Raw genomic sequence first — 26,178 nt, 5'->3', positions numbered from 1 at the left:
TGCGCTATATAAATACACATTACATTACATTACATTACAAAACACATGCAGTATAGGTGAATTGAATAAACTAAATATGTCCGTAGTGTATGAGTGTGTGTGAATGAGTGTGTATGGATGTTTCCCAGTACTGGGTTGCAGCTGGAAGGGCATAAGCTATAAAACATAAGCTGCATAAGTTGGTTCATTCCGCTGTGGCGACCCCTGATAAATAAATGAATCACCCCATTTCAACAGTGCTATCTGCTTTCATTAAATGCTCGTTAATAATTTAGTAACACTACTAAACGACTGTCTGTAACTGCATTCTTCTATTTTTTTTTCTCAAATCTAAATATGTTATACATAAACTTCTGCGTGTCTCTCTCTCTTTTTCCCTCTATATTTTTTTTGTTGTTTTTTCAATTTGAGATTTGAGATACAACACTTAGTGAACCTGTGTAAAGACACACCAGGTTTAGGAGTGTATTTTGTATTTTTCTACTTGGTTAGATTAGAGTAGCTAAGTTAGGGCGCGCAAATGCGGAAGACTTGCTTTCGATTATTGTTTTCAGGTAGGGCAAAGAGTTATACTGAGTTAGTTTGATTTTTGATTTTGTTATTTTCTTTTTTTTCAGCACCACTTTTGTCCTCTTCCTGTGGGATTTAGTTTTTGGATTATTTTTGATGGTGTAAAAATTGTATATAATTTACCTTTTGATGTCAGTTGTTGTGGGTGTCACGGTGGCTCAGTGGGTAGAAAAATTGCTTCACAGCAAAAAGGACACTTGTTCAAGTCTCGGCTGGGTCAGTTAGCATTTCTGTAAAAAGTTTGCATGTTGCTCTGGTTTCCCCCACAAGTCTAAAGACATGCTATGTAGGTAAGCTAAATTGTATGTAGTGTTTGTGTGTGAATAAGTGTGTATGGATGTTTCACAGTGATGGGTTGCAGCTGGAAGGGCATCCGCAGCGAAAAACATATGCTGGATAAGTAGGCGGTTCATTCCGCTGTGGCGACACCAGATTAATAAAGAGACTAAATAGAAAATGAATGAATGAATGAATGAATAAATGGTTTTTGTTGTTATCTATATTATTCATCTTTATTATTATTATTTTCTGTTTATCTTTGGTTTTGTTTAATATATTATTATTATTATTTTTTTTTTACAAATTATAAATTATTCTTTTTTTGCAGTATTATTGGTTGATGCACAGTTTCGAATCACACAGAATGGTCACAATAAAAATGTTACATACTTCAGTCCCTAGATTAACATTGAGAAGTCGTAACAAAAATTTATAATAACTTGAAGCCTGTAAATATATATATATATATATATATATATATATATATTAGGGGTGTAACGATACACTCAGCTCACGATACGATGTGTATCACGATATAATGTTCACGATTCGATATGTATCACGATATTTCGAATAAAAATTGAAAATTTAACTGAAATGCAAATTTTACCAAGTGAACTATTTTTTATGTATTTCTTTTGTTTCAACTTGTTAAACTGAACCTTCTTTAAGAAAATAAATTAAACAGGCCTGTCTCTGGAAAATAAAACAATTTAAAAACTTCTTTAAAAATATTATTGAAATGACAGAGACAAAATTAAGGAACAATTTAAGTAAAGGTGCAAAAAAAAGCTTTCTATTCAACTGAATTTAACAGTAAGAGCTTAAGGCTTTGCTTGGTCACTTGCGTTTTTTGTGTGTGCAAAAAAAAATCCACATTTCCAGGTAATCAGCAGTTCTATAAGATAATCCTGAACTTATGTGTATCTGTCTGAGAGGTTTTTATGGATGGCTGTCTTCATGTTGGGCATGATGAGTGACAGTGTGGCCGTCTTTTCATTACACAGGACAGTCGTGGCTCTTTTCAGCAGTTTTGGCAGGTTTACTATTTCCTCGGCGTCGCTGATGTCGGCGCTATCAAGTGTATCATGTTGACGTGCATTTTTGTGTACCTCTGTACTCAAAAGGGTTAATGCTCGTCGTAATCATAACTCTAAAATGCGATATGATTGTTTAAATAAGGTGTACGTTTTCAGTTTCATTTCCACTGCTAAGTGCTGTTCATACTTCCCACGCGGGCTCCTGAAAGATCACTCTGTTCCACAAACTGAATGTTGTTTACTACTTTATTAGTCACAACCTGCAGGTTTTGTTCACTGAAGCAGACGCGCGCGTATGGCAAGCCGTTTTAGCATTTAAACCTTTGTTCTGACTATCCATAAATATATTAATTCATATTTAATTAAATTCATTTAGAGATATCTCTAATTATATTTTGACTAGTCGAATTATAATTATGACTAGTCAAAATATAATTAGAGATATCTCTAAATATATTTATGGATAGTCAGATCAAAGGTTTAAATGCTAAAACGGCTTGCCATACGCGCGCGTCTATCATAGTCCGCCCTCTGTAGTAACAGCTCACGTCATGTGTGATTTTGATTTTGATGAATGATATTTTAGGGTGAATTGTACCTTATAAATACAGTATGTGACTCTTTCAACACCATTAGGAGGTATCCATGTCGCTGTGCAAAGTATGTAAATCACTGTGAAGACTTTAAAACTTAGGATGTTTGACCCAGTATGCGTGTCAAAAAGCGGACGAGTCTTAAGCAATGACTGTACAACCGAAATGTTGCCAGACGTCTGATTTTGAGAGGATGGGCCATCCTCTATTTCAACTCCACTCATCTTGGTCTGCTAACATTACTGCTGCTGCAATCTGAACTCACGTGCGACAGCAGGTGGAACGTAGCTTACGTGCAAACAGCTCAACTAATAAGAGAAAACGGACGTCATATCGTAATCAGATCGTCATAACGCCAAGATGCATAGAGACATTTTTGCATCGCAATAAATCGTACAACGATAAATCGTTACACCGCTAATATATATATATTTAAAATACTGGCACTTGCTTTTGCTGGGAAAATTTAAGTGTGGTTTATATACTTATTTTGAGAGGATCATGTGCTTATGATGGAACACATCTGGTACTGCCTCAGCTTCGTTTATTGCACCAATCAGACGAATACTGACACACTATAACCAGAGTTTTCCACTCCAGTCATCTTCGTCTTGAAGAATCCTCCCTTCCACCCCTACGCCTCCCCTTTTCCTGATAGGGCAGCACGGCAGCCCAGTGGTTAGCACTGTTGCCTTACAGCAAGAACGCCAATGGTTCGGCATCTTCACCGGGCCGGTTTCTGTTTAGAGTTTGCATGTTCTCCACATGCTCTTTTCCACGGGTTTCCTGGTTTTCTCCCACCGTCCAAAGACATACACCTTAAGTAAATTGACTATTCAAAAGTAGCATTCTAAGACAAACTCTTAGCCAGCTATATCTCAGCACGTTCACAAGCAAGGGAGTTCGAGACCCACCTGAGCTTACACTTCCTTTCGTTTGAAGGACGAGAGGGGAGCCCGGGGTTCGAGGATATTCTGAGCTCAGGGCCCTCTCCCAGGACAGCATACTAACTACACTTTATTATCAATCATCAGCTAAGTGTGAACTCTTGAAAGAATATGACGTTTGACTACATGAGGCCAGTGAAATTAGGAGTGAATGCAAACATCCACAATGCTATGATTAAAAGTTTTTTTTAAAGGTGCTATAGAAAGAAAAAAATGGATATACAAAGACAAAGCTAAACAAGAGTTGAGTATGTGGAAATGGCAGACATTGAGCTGCAAACACCACCGTTTCCTCATTCTCATGCAAATATGATTAGTGTAAAATCGTTGCGTAAAAACAAGCCAATCTGAGAAAAAAACAACAACTGATGTTACTCATGGCATCATTAATATGCATGTTCCAGGCAGAGTTTGATTGGCCACAAGATTTCCTAGCGACATTAAAACAATTATAATATTTAAATCTTATTTTAAGTTTAACACAGCTTATTATATTTACTATGTATATGGGACTCTTATTTTGAGAATGGGACAGGCATTAGCTCTTTGCCATTAGTGTCTTGGAGAATCAAAACATGATCCATCTTTTATATGTGTGCAAGATTTTAAGAACAAGCTATAAGTTTTATGGCCGCAGCTCACTTAATAGCTCTCGTCATCACAATAACAAGGGTTACTGAATTCCATACACAGCCCTTTAAAGTTGACTCCAAACAAACATTTGATGATAGATAACAGAAATCACCCCAACTAATTCTCACGAAGACAAGCGCATCATGTCTCAAACAGTGTTGTCTTTCCCAAGGCACAACACCAGCTGGTGATTGACTGTTCGTTGCCCTCTCCTGGCCCTGAGAATTTGTGCCACGAAGCTCATAATTAAGACTGGCCTGATTCTATCACTCAAACAAAGTTTATCATGGGCTGCTGGTACCTGACAGCTTCGGTGACGTTGTTAGACGTGTGTCCTGACAGCGCGTCATGGAGGTTACGGATGAAATAGTCCCTGTACTCCTCCGGCAGAGCCATGAATGTGCCTCCCATCACAATGAACTCCACTTTATCCACGCTGTGTCCCAGCTGCTTGAGCTAGATGTGCAAACACAGCAGCGCAATGACATTAACAGCATTTAAATGAGCGGAAAAGCTGAGAGGATCATCAAACCTGCAGATCTACACCGTAAAAACCAAAACCATTAAGTAGCTTTTATGATGCCTTACGATTTTCACTGTACAGCGCTGATGAATTATGAACTGTGAAGATGACTCACCTGTTCTACTCGGTGCCTAGTCTGGAGGTAGGGATCGTATCGTGCACGGATGGCTCTCATTGATGTGGGCTGAGTGAATAGATGATCAAAACCAAGCGTACTGAATGACACCAGTGCAAAACTCATAAAAACATCTGTGATAGTATTGCTTTGGGAAACAGAAGGACAATTACCTCGTATCCTGTGTATGACTGTGTGGAATATTCAAAATCGGAGTCTGGACCCCCAGGGCAATAGCTGTTTGAGGACATGAAAACAAAAACAACAAACATCAAAAGTGAGGCCAGGTTTATCATTAAGGTCATAAATGTCTCCACTACAACTGGAACACAATGTTTAGTGCTTGAACCAGATGCAGGACATCATTTTCAATATGTACTGTAAAATATTCATGATGCAGATATTTGGGATGAACAGCTTGTGTTGTGGGTTTGCTCATTTTTTAGTCATTTTGTACACAATAATGGGCTGAATGAATACATGTTCACTACTGTTTAAAAGTGCAGGGTCGGATTTTTGTTTTACTGTTTTTGAAAAACTGAAATATACCGCTTTACAGTAAAATAACTCTTTTGTATTAACGGTTTCCAGATTAAATGTACTTTTTATGCAAATAATTTGTTCCAGTCTTTAGTGGCAGGTGATCCTTCAAAAATTCTTCTAATATACTGATCTGGTAGTAGGGCTCCACAATAATTACTAAGTAAGGGTATTGGGCAACACACTTGGGAAAGTTGATGGATCACTCACCGACCTAATTAAAGCACAGCTACATTGTCAAAATCAATGTATCATTATTTTAAACACTTTAAGCACATTTTTTTTTCATGTGCAAGAATTTATGTCCCGGAATTTAGGTTTTGTGTGTTGTCTTCAATGTAACAAAAAGTATGCTTTTAACATTTGTTTTACATTAAATATGTAAACACATTTTGCCAATATAAGCATCTTGGTTTGTACAAGCAACAGGTGATGGTGCCTTTAGTGAATATAAACATCTGAGAAAGAAAGTAGATGTGCATTATTATACGGAGTCTGCGTATTTTGCATTAAAATAGCTGCATGCTAATTTAGAATGTGTCTGTGTTTAGTATTACATGGATAAATCACTCATAAAAATTCTTCCATAGTATATTGCTTTTCCTCCCATTTTTTTAAAACAAGAAAATCCTTAGCGCTGAGAAAGATATATATATATATATATATATATATATATATATATATATATATATATATATATATATATATATATATATATATATATATATATATATATATATATATATTGGAATTCTACAAAATATTCACTATAATCACAGACAGTTTGGCAAAACCAGGACACATTTTTTAATTATTTAATGTTTATTGCTTAAAACTGATAATGTATTTTTCTCCTGGTGTTAATTCCAAATAATAATTCATTTTAAAAAGACAATCTTTTAAACAGTTACATAAAAGCAACACAAGGCAGGGTTTTTACTCTTTCATGAACAGCAAATTCAAAGACTTTTCATGAATTTTTAAAGCACCATTAAGTTTAAATCAAGCACCTTTATTATTCATACCCAGCAAATGTAGTGGCATAAACGTCCTTCTTGTACTTAACATTACACTTAATATTTACATTAAAAATGAGGAATTTTCAGAAACTGACTGATTTAAAAAGTCATGTTCAAGGAACTTAAATAAAAATGTAGAATTCAATACTGGTAATGTTCAAATATGGTTTCTGAAATATTGATCAAATGTGCATACGTTGCCATTGTTATTGTGCAAGATTTAAATGTAAGATTTTTCATTTAGGAATTTTATATTTTATTCTTTTTGTCTTTGACGATAATAATAAAAATAATAATAATAATACATTTTTTTGCCTTTGCGGCAACTTAAGGACACTGTACAATAAAACAAAAGCAATAAGAGAACAAGAAAAACATAAAAAGTGTACACAACTAGTGCAGATACAATTAAGTACTAAAAGCCAACTTGAAATTGAGTGCAATTGTTTAAAATAAAACCATAAATTTAATTTCAAATTTAATTCAAGCACTTTCAAGGACCCAAGCTTGTTTTTAAGTACTTTCCAGTGCTTGAATCAATATGTCTGAAATGAAAGTCTTACAAGAAATGTGGGAAGTCTGACATAAGACATGTTATGCTAGACATACTCACACACAGATGTTGCCAGTGAAACTAATGTGAGGACAGCGATGAGGCTTGCACATCACAGCAACGACTGCAATCTACAAAAGAAATATTTTAAAACATATAAAAATACTAAAATTATTTCTACATTACAATTTACATCACCTCCCAAAAAATAAACATCAAGCCATCATTACCCCACTGGCTGTGCGGATGGGTTTGGCTTTCAACTTTGGTACCAATGCTCTGCGATAGTGTGGTGGTACTGCAGCAATGATGTCCACCAGCCGTGGCTGTGCGGAGAGGCCATATTTAGCTGAGGTCTTTGTCTTGACCCTATAAAGACATGATTTTATCTGTCAATGTCTTTAAATAAACACTTACAATTGTGCTTTTGAAACATAAGCTGCATCCCAATTTGCATACTATTAGTATAGAAGTAGGAAAACTTGCATACTCTTCTGTTGCACACTCAAAAATATATACTTTCTTCACACGAAAAGTACATACTTTTAGGACGTAGTACAAGTATGCAAACTGTGACACAGCAATAGAATTAGTACATCTTTTAAAATGCACTGACTTGTTCAGATTAATATCCTTTCCTTCTTCATGGGCCTCAACCAACTGCTTGATGACGTCTGCTATTGTCATCATCATCAGTTCTGCACGACTCAAGTCACCTGACGTATAAAACAAACCATTAAATTAAACAGACAAGTCATATTGGGAAAAACGCCAAACTCTGTGCTCTTCTCGGCCTCAGAAGAAAGCATCAATTGATGTTAAGTTGGATTTATATTTGCACATTTAAACTTTCTACCTAATAATATAATTTCAAAAATGTATTATTTGCCATTTCTAAATAGGGAAGTCATATTAACAGTCAATGACAATCAAAAAACAACATTATTCACAGTCAGTTAGATGGTGCTCATGTTGTTTTGAAGTCATTCTTACATGCGATTTCAGACCGAATATTCAAAGTAGCATGGTAAAGAATATAGGGGCCGTGTCACAAGTTGTAACTCTTCAAAAATGAACTAATGTGTGAATATAAAACCACCTTTACCTCAATAAAGTGTCAAGATACCTGTCACAATGGTAAGGAATTAAAGTATAGAATTACTTTAAATAGACTGACAGCTTTAACTATTAACATTAACTTAAGGTTTAACCCCAAATGCTTTAAATAAACACCCTGGCAGACATTTGGCTTGCTTATTTTGAGTAAAACAGCAAGCATTATTATACTTTGATGATAACTAACCAGAATTTTACTACAAATAAACCAAAAAATCATGGTTACTGAGGTTTGGTAATCTCATGGTAGGCTAACCAAAAATCACAATAGCCTATAAGGCTTTGCTACACAATAACCACATGGCTGCTTACTACAGTTTTACTATAATAAAATCATGGTAGTTCTGCATTTATATCTCCTCAACAAAACATACCCATAAGAAAGGTACATTTAGTAAGCAAACATGTGCATTTAATCCCTCCAACTTTTTGTCAATCTGTTATTTTAATACTGACGAACATTGCCAGATCAACAAGTTTTTATCGTAACTATATAACGTAACATTCTCTTAAATATTAAATCAAACACAAAGCTGTTAATATATGATGGAAGATTAGTTTTTACAACATGCTTTCAGCAGCAACGTAACAGAATACGCCCAGCTAAAAATGAGCAAATAATACTTACTCTTCTTTTTTGGCTTTCCCATCTTATACACAATCTACAAACACTCCAGCTCTCGTACCAGATAAAGACTAAAACGCGCAGTTATTTACTTCATGAACTCGCAGATAATATTGTCAACATTTGTTAACATGCTACACTCTTCCGTAAAACGAAAACGTGTGTCGTAAAGAAACACTGCACTGTTGTCGTAAAGTTGTCAAGCACTTTACCACAGATCTGAAGTACATACTTGAGGACCTCTAGTGTTCAGATGAGGTGTATAGTAGAGACATTCAAGAATAGTGAGAACATTCATAATAAAATCATTGTATAAACCAAAGAAATAAAATAATACATATAAAATTAAATAATTAAAAACAACAAAAAGTATATTGATTAAAAAATACATATTTTAATCATAAAATATTTATTAAATTTAAAATTAATATTAGTAAACGTACATTTTATTATGATATATACAAGCACACATTGTTATAATGAAACAACCAAATCAAATATTCTAGTAGCTACAATGACTAATACAATACTTATTTGAAAAATAAAAATAATTAAATGTGAATAAATTAATGACTCAAAATGTGGTAAAAACAATAAATAAATAATAATTTGAGTAAAACAAACACAATAAGATGAACTAAACTAGATGAAATTTAAATGACAGGAAAGTAACAGGCTGTTGTACAACAGTCATAATAATTGCTGTGCAGTCTTTTGAAGCTATATTTACACGATTCATAACTGAACATCTTAGTAACTTGCTATATTTAGAAAGATTTGTTTCTACAACAGGCTTAGTGCAAAATTAAACTAAAAGTTTGATCATTTATAGAACACAGCTGTTCGGTGCATTTAGCAAACTGTAACATGCAAGCTAAAAAATACTATTAATAATAATAAATAAATAAGAAGAATATATATCATTAGCAAATCTATCTGTGTCAGTCTTTCTGTCTGTCTATCTAGGTTGTGAGTCATATGAATATATAATATAATAAAATATAATTAAATCTTTCTAAAGATTTTATATAAGATAGACAGATTTACTAATAATTTATCTTAAGGATTATATTATATTATATTATATTATATTATATTATATTATATTATATTATATTATATGAGCTCAAATTATACCATGATAAAGGAAGGAACTAAATTAGTAAATGAATCCTCTGTTGAGTTGAGTAACTCTCGCCAGTGAGTCACTCACGTAGTATAAAAAATGGCTTGTGTACATTTTAGGGTGTGTCCGTCTGAAATGAGGAGGCACCGCAGAAAAATAAGCAAGTAATGTAGTCCCTCCTTCAGCTCAGCTCAGCTCAGCCCAGCCTAGCCTGCAGGTCTACACATTAAACCCGAAACAGTGCTGAGTTTCAATAGACGGTGGCAATAAAACCATGACTACGATTGTCTAACATAGATAGTTTAGGGAGGGTCTGTTTTTTTTTCTTCCGTCCCAGGATAAACATCTGTGCTCTTCCGCAGCTCCAACCTTTGGATCGGTCAAAAGAAATACATAAATACAGCATATACATTCATCATGCATCAGCTTATAAGGAAATTCGTCTTCACCGAGTCGCATTGTTTGGAGGAGGAGGACAACACGAAAAGTTTCGCGGAGTTGTTTGAGAAGTTGGATGTGAATAAAGATGGAAAAGTGGATGTTTCCGAGCTCAAGACGGGCCTGGCTGCCATGGGCTTCTCTATGGGCAAAGGAGAAGCGCAGGTATTTCCAGTTCACTGCATTTCTGCTGTTGTTGACGCGCTTTAGTTTTACATCAGCGCATTGGGTTCTGTAAAAACCGCAGTAACCAATAAACTACGCTGACAGGCTCTCATATTGTTCGCATGCAAGGGGAATTTACTGTTCTACTAAGGAAAATCCACCATTTTGTTTGATGTAAAAACGCAGAGATATAAAAAATGGCTATGAGCTGAACCATTTAAATACTATAAGCAGTAGTTCAAAGAAATGATGGTAAATGATGCATGAGTGCCAGCAGCCCACATCCTTCTTCTCCTCCACTTCTTCATCTATTGTACTATTTATTATAGTCATAATGCACATATTCAGGCGCGCTGCTAGCAATTTTGGTCCCTATGAAGGAAAATGTCAGCTTAGGGCCCCTGCAAGTACTGTTAATAGTAAAAAAAAAAAAAGACAGCTCATTTGGGGGCCACAAATTGCATGGACCCTTAGAATTTTCCTAACATACCCACACTTAGTGATTGAGGATTTTATATTCACATATTCAGACTTTCTTCTTAATACAATTTCAAAAAAGTATTATTTGCAAAGTATAAATAAGGGAATTATATTAACAACCAATGACTGCTAAAGTATCTTGTTCACAGTCAATTAAATAGTGCTGATGTTGTTTTGAATGCATGCTATTTCAGACAGAATATTCAAAGTGTTAAACAATATAGGGAGCATTAAAATGAATGAATGTGCCAAAATGAAACCAACTTGACCTCAATCACTTGGTGACTCCTGCACATATCAAAGTCACCAAACTTTGAATACAGAAAATGACAGATCATTTGTCTTTAAAATGGCTGTTAAAATAGAGTTTTCCCATTTGGTTTCAGGAAGTGCACATAATGCAGAAGGGTGGGTATAGACACTCCTGTAGCTGCTTGTGTAAACCCACATTCCTTTATCCACTGACATTCACTAAAACAGCTGATAACCCCACCTCGCTTAAGCAAATGAGACTCAAAGTTCAAACACAGAATGTGCCAGCAAACTCATCAGCTCACAGACAGAAGATTTATAATAGTTGTGTTGTTTTGTGTGATCTTTTGTTGCGTATTTGTTTTACAAGGCCTACTGTATATGCTTTTCAGTTTACTGAGTTGTGTGCTGTGGATTGGGCTATTAAATGCTTGATCCTGATTGGCTGATGAACATTCTCTAAGGTGTGCAATTACTGTCAGATAAACACACAGGTCTAGCTGAAGTTGTTCCAGACAATCTTGACTGCATTACAGTTCCATGTCACTCACTACTATGCTGAATGATTTCAGGTAGTTCACAGCCTACTACAGATCAACTCAAAACTGAAGGTTTAATATGAGATGCATAATAAACTCAATATACCACACATACGCAGGAGCTGTTTGAGGACAAAAACCTGAGAAATGTCTGGAAATATAAAATCTCTGTTTTATTTAGCGCCTTATTTTTCGAATAATTCAACAGCCCATGATCGACAATTATTTCTGTACCCAGATGACAACAATGGATGAGCAAACTTTAGAAAAAAGTTAAGGAATCATTATGAAAGACTTTTTGCGGGTCAACATTTTTCTAAATATATGTTCATTCAATACAGATTGTTAAAGTATCATCACAGATATCATTGGGAAACAGCAAAATCAATTATGGAGACTAAACTTTGGAGATAATTTAGGTTCAGCTATTAGTTCAGATCAGTGATAAAGTGAAATTCTTCATTGTGAAACAGGTTTAATTCAGCAGTTTTACATATGGCGAGAATGTAGTGAGTATTTTTTTTTAGCTCAAGTCAGTATTAGGTTGATAAATTATAGGTAGGGTCAGACGGAATCTGCAGACGTTTTTTGCTATTTCTGCAATCTGCAGAGAATTTTGGTAAAAATTTTGGTAAAATTTTTGGTAGTATCAACTAAAACCTTAATATATGAAATAAAAAATTATATCTCTTTAACTGGTATGTAGTGTTTAAAATGCAAATCCAATCAGATTCACTTTATTTGGTAAATAAAGCAAGTTTGTCATATATCTAGTAAAACACAGAAAATATTACTGTACAAACTGCATTGTACATATAGATTTACACACATTTACTCAAGTAAATAAACAGAATTAGTGATGGGCTAAAAATTTGTTGTTATATAAAATAATTATAGGGTCTTCATTAGAACATCACAATGTGCAGAAATGTACAGTTATGAAAGGATTAATAGACCAGTTAAGAGATCCCAGTTTCTCTGGATTTTGGATTTATTACAGCAGGTGTGGGTTTGAACTAAATGTTCTATATGTTTTATTATATAAAGGTCTCATAACATTTCTTTCAAATATCATATATATTCATTCATTTTCATTTTTTCGGCTTAGTCCTTTAATAATCTGGGGTCGTCACAGCGGAATGAACAACCAACTTATCCAGCACATGTTTTACGCAGCGGATGCCCTTCCAACCCATCTCTGGGAAACATCCATATACACACTGTTTTTATAAACTATGGACAATTTAGCTTACCCAATTCACCTGTGGCTTCACCACACAGAAGCGCCAACTGAACCAGCCGAGGCTCAAACCAGAGACGATTTTGCTGTGAGGCGACAGCACTACCTACTGCGCCACTGTATCACCCTATATATATATATATATATATATATATATATATATATATATATATATATATATATATATATATATATACAAACAAAAAATTATGATATTGATATTTTACATTTGGAATAATTGTCATCAGCATTTTACAAATAAAGCAAAATTTTATTCAAACTATAATTCAAATAACCAATAATGATTTCAAGTGGCCTATTAATGTTCTCCATAGCTGTAAATATATTTAGGGGTTTTCTTGTACTCGTACTCAGCAAGGCACATTTACCAGAAAGCTCATGTTCCTGTGTTGTTGTTTTTTTTTTTTTTCAGAAAATCGTTACCTCAGGGGATACCGATAAGGATGAAGGGCTGGACTTTGAGGAGTTTTCAAAGTATCTGAAAGAACATGAGAAAAAACTCAGGCTGACCTTTAAGAGTCTGGACAAAAATGAAGATGGTAAGATTAAAGTACAGTGTGTGTTTTGCTCTCCTCCTTTTAACCATTCATAGGATCATTCATTCCACAATTCCCAATATGCACTAAAGAATTATTGAAACAACACTATGAATTTCTGTAATGTTGCACATTAATGCTGCGCATTTGAGACACAATTGACATAGTATGAACACAGTAACTAATCGCGACGCCATGACCAATGCCAGTTTGTATAGATAAGGGATGTCCAAACTCGCTCCTGGAGGGCTGGTGTCCTACTGAGTTTAGCTTCAACTTGCCTCAACACACCTACCAGAAAGGTTTTAGTATAACTAGTAATAGATTGATTAGCTGGTTAAGGTGTGTTTGATTTGGGTTTAAGCTAAACTCTCCAGGACACCAGCCCTCCCAGACCGAGTTTGGACACCCCTGGTTGAGATGTTGTGTTTTTATTCAGTTCTATTACATCTAATTTGTTTGGTGCACATCGAGGTTCAGATGTCTGCGATTCCTCTTCTTTAAATGAACTGCACTAACAGCAATCCCACCAGAGTTTGTGTTAATAAGAGCAAACCTGGCAAATATGCACACACCCTAGAGAGTCCAATTGAGGCAGTCGTTAAGTAACTTTCTGCTTTTGTTTATTACTAAATGAACTTTAATTAATTCTGTACGCAGGTCGCGTCGATGCCAAAGAGATTCAACAGTCACTAAAAGACCTCGGGATTAACTTGTCAGATAAAGACGCTGAGAAGATCCTCCACAGGTACTCTGGGCCTTCTGACACCAAGAGTGACAATTGATATTAAAGGCCTAATCACAGCAAAATCAGAAGTCATCCAATACTTAATTTATAGCAAAACAGTTAACAACTCTCTCTTTAATTAATAAATATTACAGATTATAACATTTTTTTCATGCTTTATTGTAGGGATTGTGATCAAGAGTTTAAATATTTATGTACTTGCAAAACAATCATGAGTGAAATACACTGTATGCTTCTGTTCAGATTTTCACCAGCTCTCTTTAATTTCAAGAGAACACGATACCAATGTTTTCATTTCAGATGAGTTAAGAAAGCAGTATTTACCGGAATAACCCTAACTTTCAGACACAGCTAATTAAAAGTTATTATTCTGACATATTTTGATATAAAAGTGTTTTAACTGGCATTATTTTTATTTTAAATTTGGAAAAAAATAAAATAATTGTAACATTTGACTAGTTTACCCATACTAAAGTTGACTAGTTTACCCACACTTAAAGTGCAGTTAAACAGAACAGAACTGTTTGCCAACACTTAAAAAAAAAAAATCTGATTTTGCTGAATTTTATTGTTCTGCGAGAAAAATTGCGATATGAAAAGATGGTTTGTAGTTTCGAGTCCAAATATCTAAAAATGCTTTGATCAAGTAAAAATATTTAGTTTTCACCTGAAGAAGAAATTAATATTTTTTTCCCTTTAAAACAAGCTAAATCATCTGCCAATGTAGCAAGTAAAATAATCTTGTTTTCACTTTAAAATGTAGATATTTAGACTAAAAACAAGACAAAAATTTTAAAAATGAGCTTTTTTGTTGCATAAATCGCATCAATTCTGTCTAAATAATTATATAAAATAAATCTTTGTTACACTTCCAGTCCAAACTCAAGCTCAAATGTTCTAAACTTACTTGAAATGCTCAGTCACAGGCCTTAAAAAGACATGCAAACTCTACAAATCACAGGTTTTCTGTGGCTCTTGGTCAACTATAATTCAGACTCAACATTGCATATCTTGCGATGTGACTACCGCAGATGCCCAAATTGCGCTATCAATGCTGAAATTATATAAAGTGCAGCCCTAGCGCTAATATTAATAATAATATTGAGGCTAATCGAATAATATTGACCTTTTAACATTTTTTATTCCAGCCAAATAAACTAAACAAGTCTTTTCCCAGTAAGAAAAAACAATAGGAAATACTTTGAAAAATGCCTTTTTAAACATTACTTCAATTCAACCGGAAGTTGCTGAGACTTTTATTTCAGTATGTTGATGTACTTTCAACTCAAATGGAATATTGATTATGGCGTGGGACTTTCTTTTGGCACATCATTCTCTCATAGCAAAGTAATGGTAAGAGAGGCATGGCTAAGGTTATTGATATACTGTGCAGTTGGTATGGAAGCCCCCGGGTTTTGACCTCCCTGCTCCAAAGAAACTTCGATTAAAAATAACCAGAACAAACTTATTTTTCCCTGAGGATTAACTGGCACAGATTAATTATGAACTTTACAAATAACAATGTGAGCTAGCAAATTCAAGATTTAGATTTGACATGGACTTTAAAGTTTTAGAGAAGGGCTAATATTTATGTCTTTAACGGTGTACTGTATATGAGGTCAAGGAAGAAATATCATTAACCTTTTCTGCAGATTCACAGATTAAACTCAAGTATAGATTGATCACACAGGAAATTGTTCTGATTTGACCTTTGACCCTTTATCCTCCAGCATTGATGTGGATGGAACCATGACTCTGGACTGGAATGAATGGAGGGAGCATTTCCTCTTTAACCCTGCAGAAGATCTTCAGCAGATCATACGCTACTGGAAAAAATCAACTGTAAGTTCCACACCAGAGATATTACATATAACATACTGTACATCCATGATCAATCAAATCTGAATTGTATATCAGTTATAAACACAAGATGCAATATTATGGTCATGTCATTGGTCAATGAATCCTCCATTCAGTTGTCTAGTCACATTGTTGGCTAGCGCATGGTTAGGTAGTCCAGTAATCAGCTTGGCCAGCCATTTATATCCTCCTGTCAGTGGGCAGGATTGGGGAATGACTAGAAAAGTGCTGAGAGCAGGAAGGATAAGAAGTCTCTTAACTGATTAAGTGTCAAATGTTAACACGAACACTGTTCAAAGTGCAAGACAACTAGAAAGTTCACCCCCAAAAGAAAATTGTGTCATCATCTAATAACATTTTCCACTTGTCCCAAATAAAATTAGATTTTTTTTTCTGCCATGAAATACAAAAATAGATATTTTGAAAAAAATTTGAATTCATTAACTTTCAGTTTTTTTTCTTCCCCCAAAATAATTTAATATGCTACCATTTTCCAACATTATCAATAATACTTTGTTTTGTGTTCAACAGAAGAAAGAAACTCTAATTTAAAACTCTTTAAAGAAAGTACATGCTGAGTAAATTCGAATGCTTTGGTGAACTACCCCCTTACACACTTTAGCTATACAAATAAGGTGATATATCATATAATTACATAGTTTTTAAAATAAAGCTAATTATAAACACTATGATTGAGTGTATGAAATAAGTAGAAGGTTAAAATTATAGAAAATTTTGGGCTCATCTGATCTTAAGTCCTTTTGGCTTAACTGAAGAATTGGGGCCAAAAACCACTCACCGATTTTGTGATTTTTGAGCTGTCAGGGTTAGTCGTCACAGCCAATTGCAGCAAGGTTAATTTAAGACTGTCCTGTACAGGGATTAGCCCTGGATGTGCTCGTCATCTGACTGCTGCACTGATGGAAGTGCGCTGAGGTTGGGCAGTGATGGAGTGAATTGTTATAGTATCATTGCGACGAGAGCAGGAGCAATAGGTCTTGGTTGCGGTTGTCAGGATCTAACGGTGGCATCAGACGAGCTGGCAGCAGACGGTCAGCATGGCTTTACTGCAGGAGCACAGGGGAGAGTGGTTCATCATTGATTTTGAGGACGAAGAGGCTGTGTATGTGATGGATATAGATATGGTAGGTCAACTGATCTGCATTATTTCATTGAGGCCAACGCAGCTTTGGCCCAATAAGCTCTAGCCTCTATCTTAAGATTTAAAGATAAAAAAAATGTATAATAAGAAATTGGCAGGTTATAGAAATTCTCTTTGTTGTTGAGATTTTTTAAAAGCCTTATTAAATTCAAAATGGCATAATAAACTTATATATATATATATATATATATATATATATATATATATATATATATATATATATATATATATAAAGGTTATACTAAGATACTGAGAGTACATAAAGGGACAGTTCACTCAAAAAAAGAAAAAAATAGTCACTAAAGTAGTTGCAAACCTACCAGTTTCTTTTTTGTTGAACACAGTTGAAGGTATTTGAAAAATGTTGGAAACCGGCAGCCATTAACATCCATTGTAGGAAAAACAAACACAACAGAAGTCAATGATAACCCATTTCCAACATTTTTCAAAATATCTTCCTTTGTGTTCAACTCAAACAGGATTGTGACTAGTGAAGAGTAAGTTAATGATAGCAGAATAAAATATTTTGGATCACTTATCCCTCAGTTTTCCAACAATTGTAAAATTGTTTAGTAAATATTTGGTTTACTTTTACATTTACTTACTTTCATGATGTTCCAAACCTGTCAAACACAAATGAGGATAATTTGAACATTGTTTTGTGCTCCACTGATCTCTATTTCATAGACAAATATGAATGTCAATGGAAACTGACGCTTTTAACAATAATCTATACATTAAATAATATATTTTATTTCTCCTGCAGAAAAAAAAGAAGGTGTTAAAGGTTTAGAATGACGTGAGCAAAATAATGTCATTACTTTCCCATTAGTAATAAATTAGGATTGCTTGTTTTAGTCCCTGATGCAGTCCAGATACTGTATGTTACATAAGATAATGCCAATGATGACTTTAGATTACACTTGGATTAGGAGCAAGGTTGCAATTGAGTACAAACTTGGATAATGTGTTTTTAGTTAAAATCGTCCTAAGACAAGAATGGGTACTATTCACTAGTTTAAGGACCACTTTTATGAAAGGTTTTTGATCCACTTTAAATGTTGACTATATATACTTAAAACGGCCAGTTTTATATATGTCACTTATATTAAAAACCTACAGTATATCAAAACCTAACTTTCACAAAAACACTGTAACACTGCATGCCTGGTGTTTGTTCTTTATCATATTATTTGCATAATTACAGTAAGAAAACATTATCAGGGTACTGTTTTATTATTTTTATCCAAACCTAAAACAAAGAAGCTTTTTGTAGCACAGAGTTCAAACACGAGCCTTATAGTCTGACATTTAGTATACTGTAGTTGGCTCTGAACTAACTTCACCTTTGTTGTGGGTTAGGTGTTGGACATAGGTGACAGTCTGACTATACCAGATGAGTTCACCGAGGAGGAGAAGACCACCGGCATGTGGTGGAAACAGCTTGCTGCTGGTGGTGTGGCAGGGGCAGTCTCTCGAACAGGCACCGCCCCCCTTGACAGAATGAAAGTCTTCATGCAGGTACAAGGTTTTCTAGAACACAAAATCACAAATATTTTCACACAATATTTATTTCTATAAAAATGTTTGTTAATTGAGAAAAATATTTTGTGTGGAAATGGATTTAATGATTTTATACTACACTGAAAGTGGAAAGTGGCTGATAAATAATACAATATAATGAATTTCAGTTACTTCATATATTCTTGAACGTCATTACGAGTGAGTAAATCTGTACTTACAGGTTCATTCCTCAAAAACCAACAAAATCAGTCTGGTGAACGGGTTCAAGCAGATGATTAAAGAAGGGGGCGTGGCCTCTCTGTGGAGGGGTAACGGAGTCAACGTTATAAAAATCGCCCCAGAAACTGCAATCAAGTTCATGGCTTATGAGCAGGTGAGACAAACTGTCTTTTTTTTTTTTTTACCTAAAATTGGAAAACATTTTATGCATAGACACTGATTCATTAATGGGCAATTGGTCTGCAGGTTTAATCAAGATTTTTTGAGACCATTATGAATAGACTGTGCGATTAATTTAAATCGAATCACAAATTTGATCAGCTAATCGCAAGAGGGTGCAATATGGAATATATATGTATTATATAATTTCCCCACCCAGAGAAAATGCGTGACTGCCGTCTGTGTGTGATAGTCTTACTATCCAAATGAGTGAGCAGATTTTTGTTCTTCCCATTTAAATTTGAACTAAGCGGAAAGCCCACGATAAAACAAACAAACAGGAAAGCGCGAATGAGTGGGATGATGGCGTCTGCCACTTCAAAAGCATTAACAGACAAATTCATATTAAAGAAAAACAGCACGTCAGTAATCTGGGAATATCTTGGTTTCAAAGTCACAGACACCAAACAAAACCAGGTCATTTGTAAGAGCTGTCACAGAATTGTTGCTACAGCACGAGGTAATACAACAACCAGCACCTTAGAGTAAGTTAATATCTTTTCAGTTCCTTTTTTTAACTAACACTCATTGCATTTTAGCAATACGAAGTACAATACAGATTATTGAGCTGAAGTTTCACTACAAAATAAATGAAAATTAATTAAAATCAAAATCGCAATAAAAAAATAGCAATTAAATGTTCATTTATTTATTTATTTAATATAATTACAGACGTCACAGTAGGCTATTTCGCGCTGTCATTGATCTACAGTTATAATCAAATCCTGTTCATAGAAAAGTTAGTAATAAACATTTATACAGAAGTATTTATGTGTATAAAGTGTCTGTTTTGTGAAAAGTGCTTTTCAAATGATATGTGAGCGACCCGTACAGCTTAATTGTAGACATTTCCTCGAGCGAGAATGATGCGACTGAAACTTTGTCATACACAACGCCCACCAAAAGGGTACCCTTGGTAGTGGAAACGCAAGCCTAATAAAGGTGACCCGTACCGACCCAAACCATACCGTACTGTACCAGTCAGTGGAAACGAGCCATTAGATATTTTTCTCATATTACATGACTCTAATTATGAATGAAGACTTACAAAGGGCTAAACGCTAAATATTTTTTCTAATGTCCCAGTTAAAATATTATAAAAACATTATAAACAAATGTAATTGGGTAACTTTACATGGACAGAGGAAAATGAAGACCTGTTCAAAACTATTTAAGACATAAAACACAAAATTTCAGTGAATTTTAGACTTTTTAAGGCCTAAGATTTTTTCTTTGAAATTGAAGACATTTTAAGACCCCGCAAACACTCTGGGGGAGGATCAGCAAATGATCTCAAACAGGGAATAGAACTCAGATTGCTGTGAGCACAATGAGGCTGTATGTCAATACACTTAACAACAAAACTATCGGCACCTATTTTAAAAAGTGCTTTGAAGGCGTGGCTTTTCTGATGGATGTCCGCTCCAGGTTGCACTAGCATGTATAATATTTTCATGTGGTTTTGATTTTTAATACAAAGGAATGTGCTGCATCACTACAATATAATTGTTGTTTTTTTGAAATTGTAAGCAGAAAGGCCTATAAACTCTTTGCAAGTGTTGAAGCTGCCTCCTGCTGATGAAACTGCAAACTATCTTCAGTAAACTTTTTATTCAATTGAATCTCTGACTCTGGCTCTTCTTCATCTGACAGACTGCTCATTTTGGGTTAAAACTGTTGGTTTCCCCTACAGCTTTCTGTTTAAATTACAAAAATGCAGCTTAGTAAAAATGTTCCCTATTCATGCAGATGTCTGGCATGTTTGAGCTCCTGACAACCAAAAACAACACTGGTTGACTACAAACCTCATGTATATCTGAAATTGACAAATACTAGCCTGGCCTGCATTTTTGATGAGATGGATGCTTCGTGTATTTGACGCTGAGACACCAGCGTTACCAAGAAACCCACAAACACTGAAAACCACTTCCTCTTTTGCATTTTCCCTTACCACAATCTAAATCTCTGAGCTACTTTTTCCCTTCAACTGGCCATATTGTGTGAAAAACATCATTCACTCAGTGTTCGCATTATGCAATTATTTCATTGAATATCAACATAGCTGTAAATCCGACTGCTCATGTGATACTGCTTAAGTGTCTTACACAAGCAGCGTGTCAGAGAGAGCTATTTTAACAGCAGTCATTCACAAAAGCCTGGATTTGTAATCCGGTGTGGAGGACAGTGTATAATTGAAATGAAGATGATCGCATTTCCTTTACTTAATGAAAAGAGGACAGATTGTTTTAAAGCCATCTGTAAGCTTTCGCACATTAAATCACTCTTGCATAATGTTTTGTTGTGTGTGTGTGTGTCTGTGTTTTGGGACAGTATAAGAAGCTCCTGAGCAAAGACGGAGGAAAAGTCCAGTCCCACGAGAGGTTCATGGCTGGTTCTCTGGCTGGAGCTACTGCTCAGACAGCCATCTACCCCATGGAGGTGAGAAATGAGACCCACGGATGTGGATTATTCATGGAAGAATAAGTAGGAAACATCTAAAGTACAGTGCTCAGCATAATTGAGTACACCCTATTTTGAAAATTAATATTTTTATCCATTTCTCAGTGAATATAGGCAATGTATTTTGGTGCATTTAAACTATTAAGTGTATTTGGTGTATTTAAACAGGTTTATTGAACAGACAGATTTATAAAAACATTTTAGTCACCAAACATATATAAAAATGAAAAGATAATACAATTAAATTCAAACAAAATATTGCAAAAACAATTACAACCTACACAATTTCAATTTTTTTGGTTGTTGATTTTTTCCTCTTTTTAAAATTTCTATTTAATATTTTTCTATAACATATGAATTTGGGTGTACTAGTTTTTGGACCGTTATTATAAGTTACTTTGTTAGATAAGCTCCAGATTTAGATTCATTACTGACTAATCTAATGTAAATGCACACATAGCTTCTTGTTAAAAATATGAATTTAAAATATAGATTTGTGTGGGTTGTACTTGTATATGCTGAGCACTGTACATGAATTAATTTAGTAGTTCAATATTGTCCATTTAAAAGAGCTTGAACTCCCAGTAACAATAATGTATTTTTGCTTTTCATAGTGTATTCTTTGTTTCAGGCTGATCTTTGCTTACAGTCAAGTTACACTTGATCTATTTGTGTCTATTGACCTTATTCTTCACATATTACTTAATCGCAAAAAATGAGCGCACTTCTGCATTGCAGAAAAAGTTCAATAGATTTCAATCACAATACTTATTTTAAAAGGTTTTTCGGTTTTCTCAAAGAGTTTTTATCTCCTGCACTCAGCCATACATTCAACACATGCATCAAAATTCTATTCATATTTGCATTTTGAAGGTCTTTACTCAGGGATTTGTTCTTGAAGTTTCAGAGTTTTTTTTTATTTTTGATCAGGCAGTCGACCGCAGTATTTTCTGAATTAGGAAGGAATAAAAAAAACCAATAAAAATATTTTTGGAGAAAAAATTTACTTTTTAGAAAACTTAAATACAAAAATGTACTCAATTTCTAATGTAATCCTAATAATTTTTTTACCCTATGTATCTGCAGGTGTCTTGCCTTAAAGTTCTTTATTTTATATCATATTGTCTTTTATATTGTAGGTAATGAAGACCAGGCTTACTCTGAGGAAGACTGGTCAGTACTCTGGGATGTTTGACTGTGCCAAAAAGATCCTGAGGAAGGAAGGAGTGAAAGCCTTTTATAAAGGCTATGTGCCCAATATTCTGGGAATTATTCCTTATGCTGGAATAGATTTAGCGGTGTATGAGGTGAGCACAAACTGTGGAACACTGTTTAAAATACCTCAATTTTTTTTTGGTAGACTACACATCCAGTTAGGCATGGGCCAGTGTAAGACTCTGACGGTATGATAACCTTGGATAAAAATATCAGTTTCACGGTATTGTAATTACTGCTCTAAAATATATTCTTTTTAAATGTCTGAGTAAAAAACAAAAATATTTTTCCTTTTAAACACAATATATTTAATTTTAAGAAACATTTAAAATATTTTGGAATAGTAAAATTTTCAGGCTAAATCATTCAAATGAATTATTGACTTCTGCTGTCTTTATTAGTTTCAAAAACTTTTTTTTTACAATTTAAAACGGCATCTTTTGATATCTTTTCTGCTGAAGATATTGTTGTCCTAAAAAACAAAAAAAGGTTGTACACATACCTTAGAAAGGGTATTGCAGAACATTTTGCAGTTTTAAAACTTTGACTTTTCCAAACCGCAGTATACCTTGAAAATGGTTATCGTACCATGCCTACATCCAGTGTTTGAATATTTCAGCTTCATTTTTTCAGACCTGTTCTCACCTCTGGGGAATTTTCAAGTTTTTCAGGCTCATGATTTGCTTAAAAACATGTTTTTTAATAACTATTTTCATGATTATGATATTTTCATGATTTGCTTAAAAAATATTTTCTAATAACTAATTTTGTTTATCTTTACTATGATGACTACATAGTATTTTACAACTTCTTTTGGAAGTTTTTTTATTCAGTTTAAAGTGCAATTTAAAGGCTTATCTAGGTTAAATAGGTTAACTCAGCATATTTGGTTAATTAGGCAAGTAATTGGACTACAGTGGTTTGTTCTGCAATTAGTCGAAAAATATATCTCTTTGTATAGGTTGTTAAATTGTGAAAGAAAAATAAATAAATTAAAAATTAAACTTGCTAGAAAAAAATGAAGCATTTCATTCATTTATAGATATAACTTTACTTCGGTTTAGGATTTTGCTTTATTTGAAATACAGAACATTTTAGCCATGTTTTCTATTAGTTTTAATAAATGGGTAACTAGTTTTCCTTTGTGTATTTTTATAAATTCAGATAATCAAGCACAAAAACTGGTAATCCTATTTCAAATAGAAAATCTGCATTGTGTGCCAGATGCATCTGTGCTGGTGTCCTCTTATATGGCAACATGAGTGTTTATTGTAAAGCATGAAGATGTATAATTTGACTCTCTCCACAGACCTTGAAGAACACCTGGTTGTCTCACTATGCTAAAGACACTGCTAACCCAGGAGTGCTGGTTCTCCTCGGCTGTGGGACCATTTCCAGCACATGCGGACAGTTGGCCAGTTACCCTCTCGCTCTGATCCGCACACGCATGCAGGCCATGGGTAAACACATTAACAATCTACACAGTACACACTGCTGTTTTAAAAAAAAAGAATATTCTGCTCATCCATGCTGTGTTTATTTGATCAGAAATACAGTAAGAGGTACAAAAATAGGTACAATGGTACAATTATTACAGACATATTATTACAAGTTAATATTTTCTTAGGTAATGTATTTTCAAATCATTTTTAAAATAATTATTCTAGTCTTCAGTGTCACACGAGCCATCAGAAATCATTCAAGTACCATCTTCTCAAGAAATCTTTGAGATTCTGATTCTGACAACTATTTGGTGGCTGCATATTATTGTGTAAACTGTGATACAGTCTTGTTCAAAAACTATTCTCTAATATTTATCAAGGACATATTACATTTTTCAAGAGTGAAAGTAAAGAGATTTTAATTTAAAAACACAACAACAGGTTATGTTTTAAGTAGATTCTGTTATTTTGTATTCTGATATTATTTTCATCAAAAAATAGTAAGTAAAATTGTAAAAAGTGATATAAAAAGATGTAAGCAGGAATTATAAGTACTATATAATAATTAATGAATGAGTGCTAATGATCATTTTAACATTCATTCATTCAATTCCCTTCGGCTTACTGGCTCATTTATCAGAGGTCACCACAGCGGAATGAACCGCCAACTATTCCGACATATGTTTTATGCAGCAGATGCCCTTCCAGCTGCAGCCAAGTGCTGGGAAACACTCATACACTCATTCACACACATACACTACAGCCAATTTAGTTTATTCAATTCAGCTTTACCGCATGTCTTTGATCCAGAGGAAACCCATGCCAACACAGGGAGAACATGCAAGCTCCACACAAAAATGCCATCTGACCCAGTGTGAACTCGAACCAGTGGCCACTGAGCCACCGTGCCGCCCATTATTGAAACAATAGAATATTGGAAACTCGAGTAATGATGCTGAAAATTCAGATTAAATCGCAAAAGAATAATTTACAGTTTATATTAAATTCAATAATAAAACAATTACTTTAAATGTAAAGTTTTTTTCAATGTTTTTGAGCCTTGATGAGCACAATATGCTTATTTTAAAAACCTTACAAATTCCTACTGATCCTGAATTTTTTGGTGATCAACACTTTTTGCGAATGTGATTTCCTGATGTTTTTCTTTTATTCTTCTCAGCGTCAATGGAAGGATCAGAGCAGGTGTCTATGTCCAAATTAGTGAAGAAGATCATGCAGAAGGAGGGCTTTTTTGGTCTCTATCGTGGGATCCTGCCCAACTTCATGAAAGTGATCCCCGCTGTCAGCATTAGTTATGTGGTGTATGAGTATATGAGGTCTGGGTTAGGCATCTCTAAATGATGAATGTCTTGCATGTTTTTACACGCACAAATTTCATTCACTTCTCTTTGAAAACACCCTCCATGATGGGACAAAATGTTTTGTTCACTTACCAAAGTAAAAAAAAAAGAAGCCACGATGGTGTCTTGCATTGTGGTCAGGGCCCAACCTAATTCTTGTTTACACTGATGTATAACTGCACCTTTATATGTAATCGATACATTTATGACATGTTTTACAATTTGTATGATTTTGTCTTGATATTCATGTAATATCTGAGCAAACGATGAAGCCATTGTGCACTATATAAATGTGTGTATATATATAAATGAATATAAATGTTTAGGTGAATTAGGATGGGCCACAGTCGAGTCTTTACACTATGCAGAAAAATATATATATCCACATTTAAAAAATGAGAAAAACAGAATCAATGCAAATCGGGGAGCCACGCAATGACAAGAGCTTAGTGTGCCTTATATCATTAGTTCAGTCTTTGTGAGGGTCTCACTAATTCCTGACCTGGAAAGATCAATGTTATTGAACTTGTGTTGCCTTTTGATCCCCATTGTTTTGTTATTTTAGAAACTCCTGTTTACATTAAAGGTTGTATTTTAATAGTTTGTTGTGATGTGTTT

The 26,178-nt window shown here is 34.3% G+C and overlaps 2 protein-coding genes across 4 annotated transcripts in view; one reads left to right on the top strand and one right to left on the bottom strand.

Annotated features, from left to right (window-relative positions):
- Window positions 1–8,716, bottom strand: part of elp3 (elongator acetyltransferase complex subunit 3) — a 33,374-nt gene extending 24,658 nt beyond the window's left edge. The window contains exons 1-7 of one of the 2 annotated variants that reach the window (XM_073932453.1): window positions 8,557–8,716; window positions 7,429–7,528; window positions 7,043–7,181; window positions 6,873–6,943; window positions 4,874–4,937; window positions 4,701–4,769; window positions 4,364–4,518 (exon numbers count right to left, since the gene is read on the bottom strand). In XM_073932453.1, the coding sequence (XP_073788554.1) occupies window positions 4,364–4,518; window positions 4,701–4,769; window positions 4,874–4,937; window positions 6,873–6,943; window positions 7,043–7,181; window positions 7,429–7,528; window positions 8,557–8,578 (620 nt within the window). In that variant the 5' untranslated portion in view covers window positions 8,579–8,716. 2 annotated transcript variants of the gene reach the window in all.
- Window positions 8,717–10,052: 1,336 nt separating this feature from the next.
- On the top strand, window positions 10,053–26,160 carry slc25a24 (solute carrier family 25 member 24). 2 transcript variants are annotated; one of them, NM_001004606.1, is given in 10 exon segments: window positions 10,053–10,282; window positions 13,227–13,353; window positions 14,011–14,098; window positions 15,829–15,940; window positions 18,483–18,641; window positions 18,865–19,017; window positions 21,414–21,521; window positions 22,682–22,849; window positions 24,067–24,217; window positions 25,380–26,160. In NM_001004606.1, coding segments are annotated over 10 exon segments (1,434 nt in total). In that variant the 5' UTR covers window positions 10,053–10,096; the 3' UTR covers window positions 25,562–26,160.
- Window positions 26,161–26,178: the final 18 nt, after the last annotated feature.

The sequence above is a fragment of the Danio rerio genome, chromosome 20, assembly GCF_049306965.1.
Source record: "Danio rerio strain Tuebingen ecotype United States chromosome 20, GRCz12tu, whole genome shotgun sequence".
Classification (NCBI taxonomy): Eukaryota; Metazoa; Chordata; class Actinopteri; order Cypriniformes; family Danionidae; genus Danio; species Danio rerio.
Note: the sequence above shows the minus strand (reverse complement) of the source record. Positions and strands in the feature narration are given on the sequence as shown.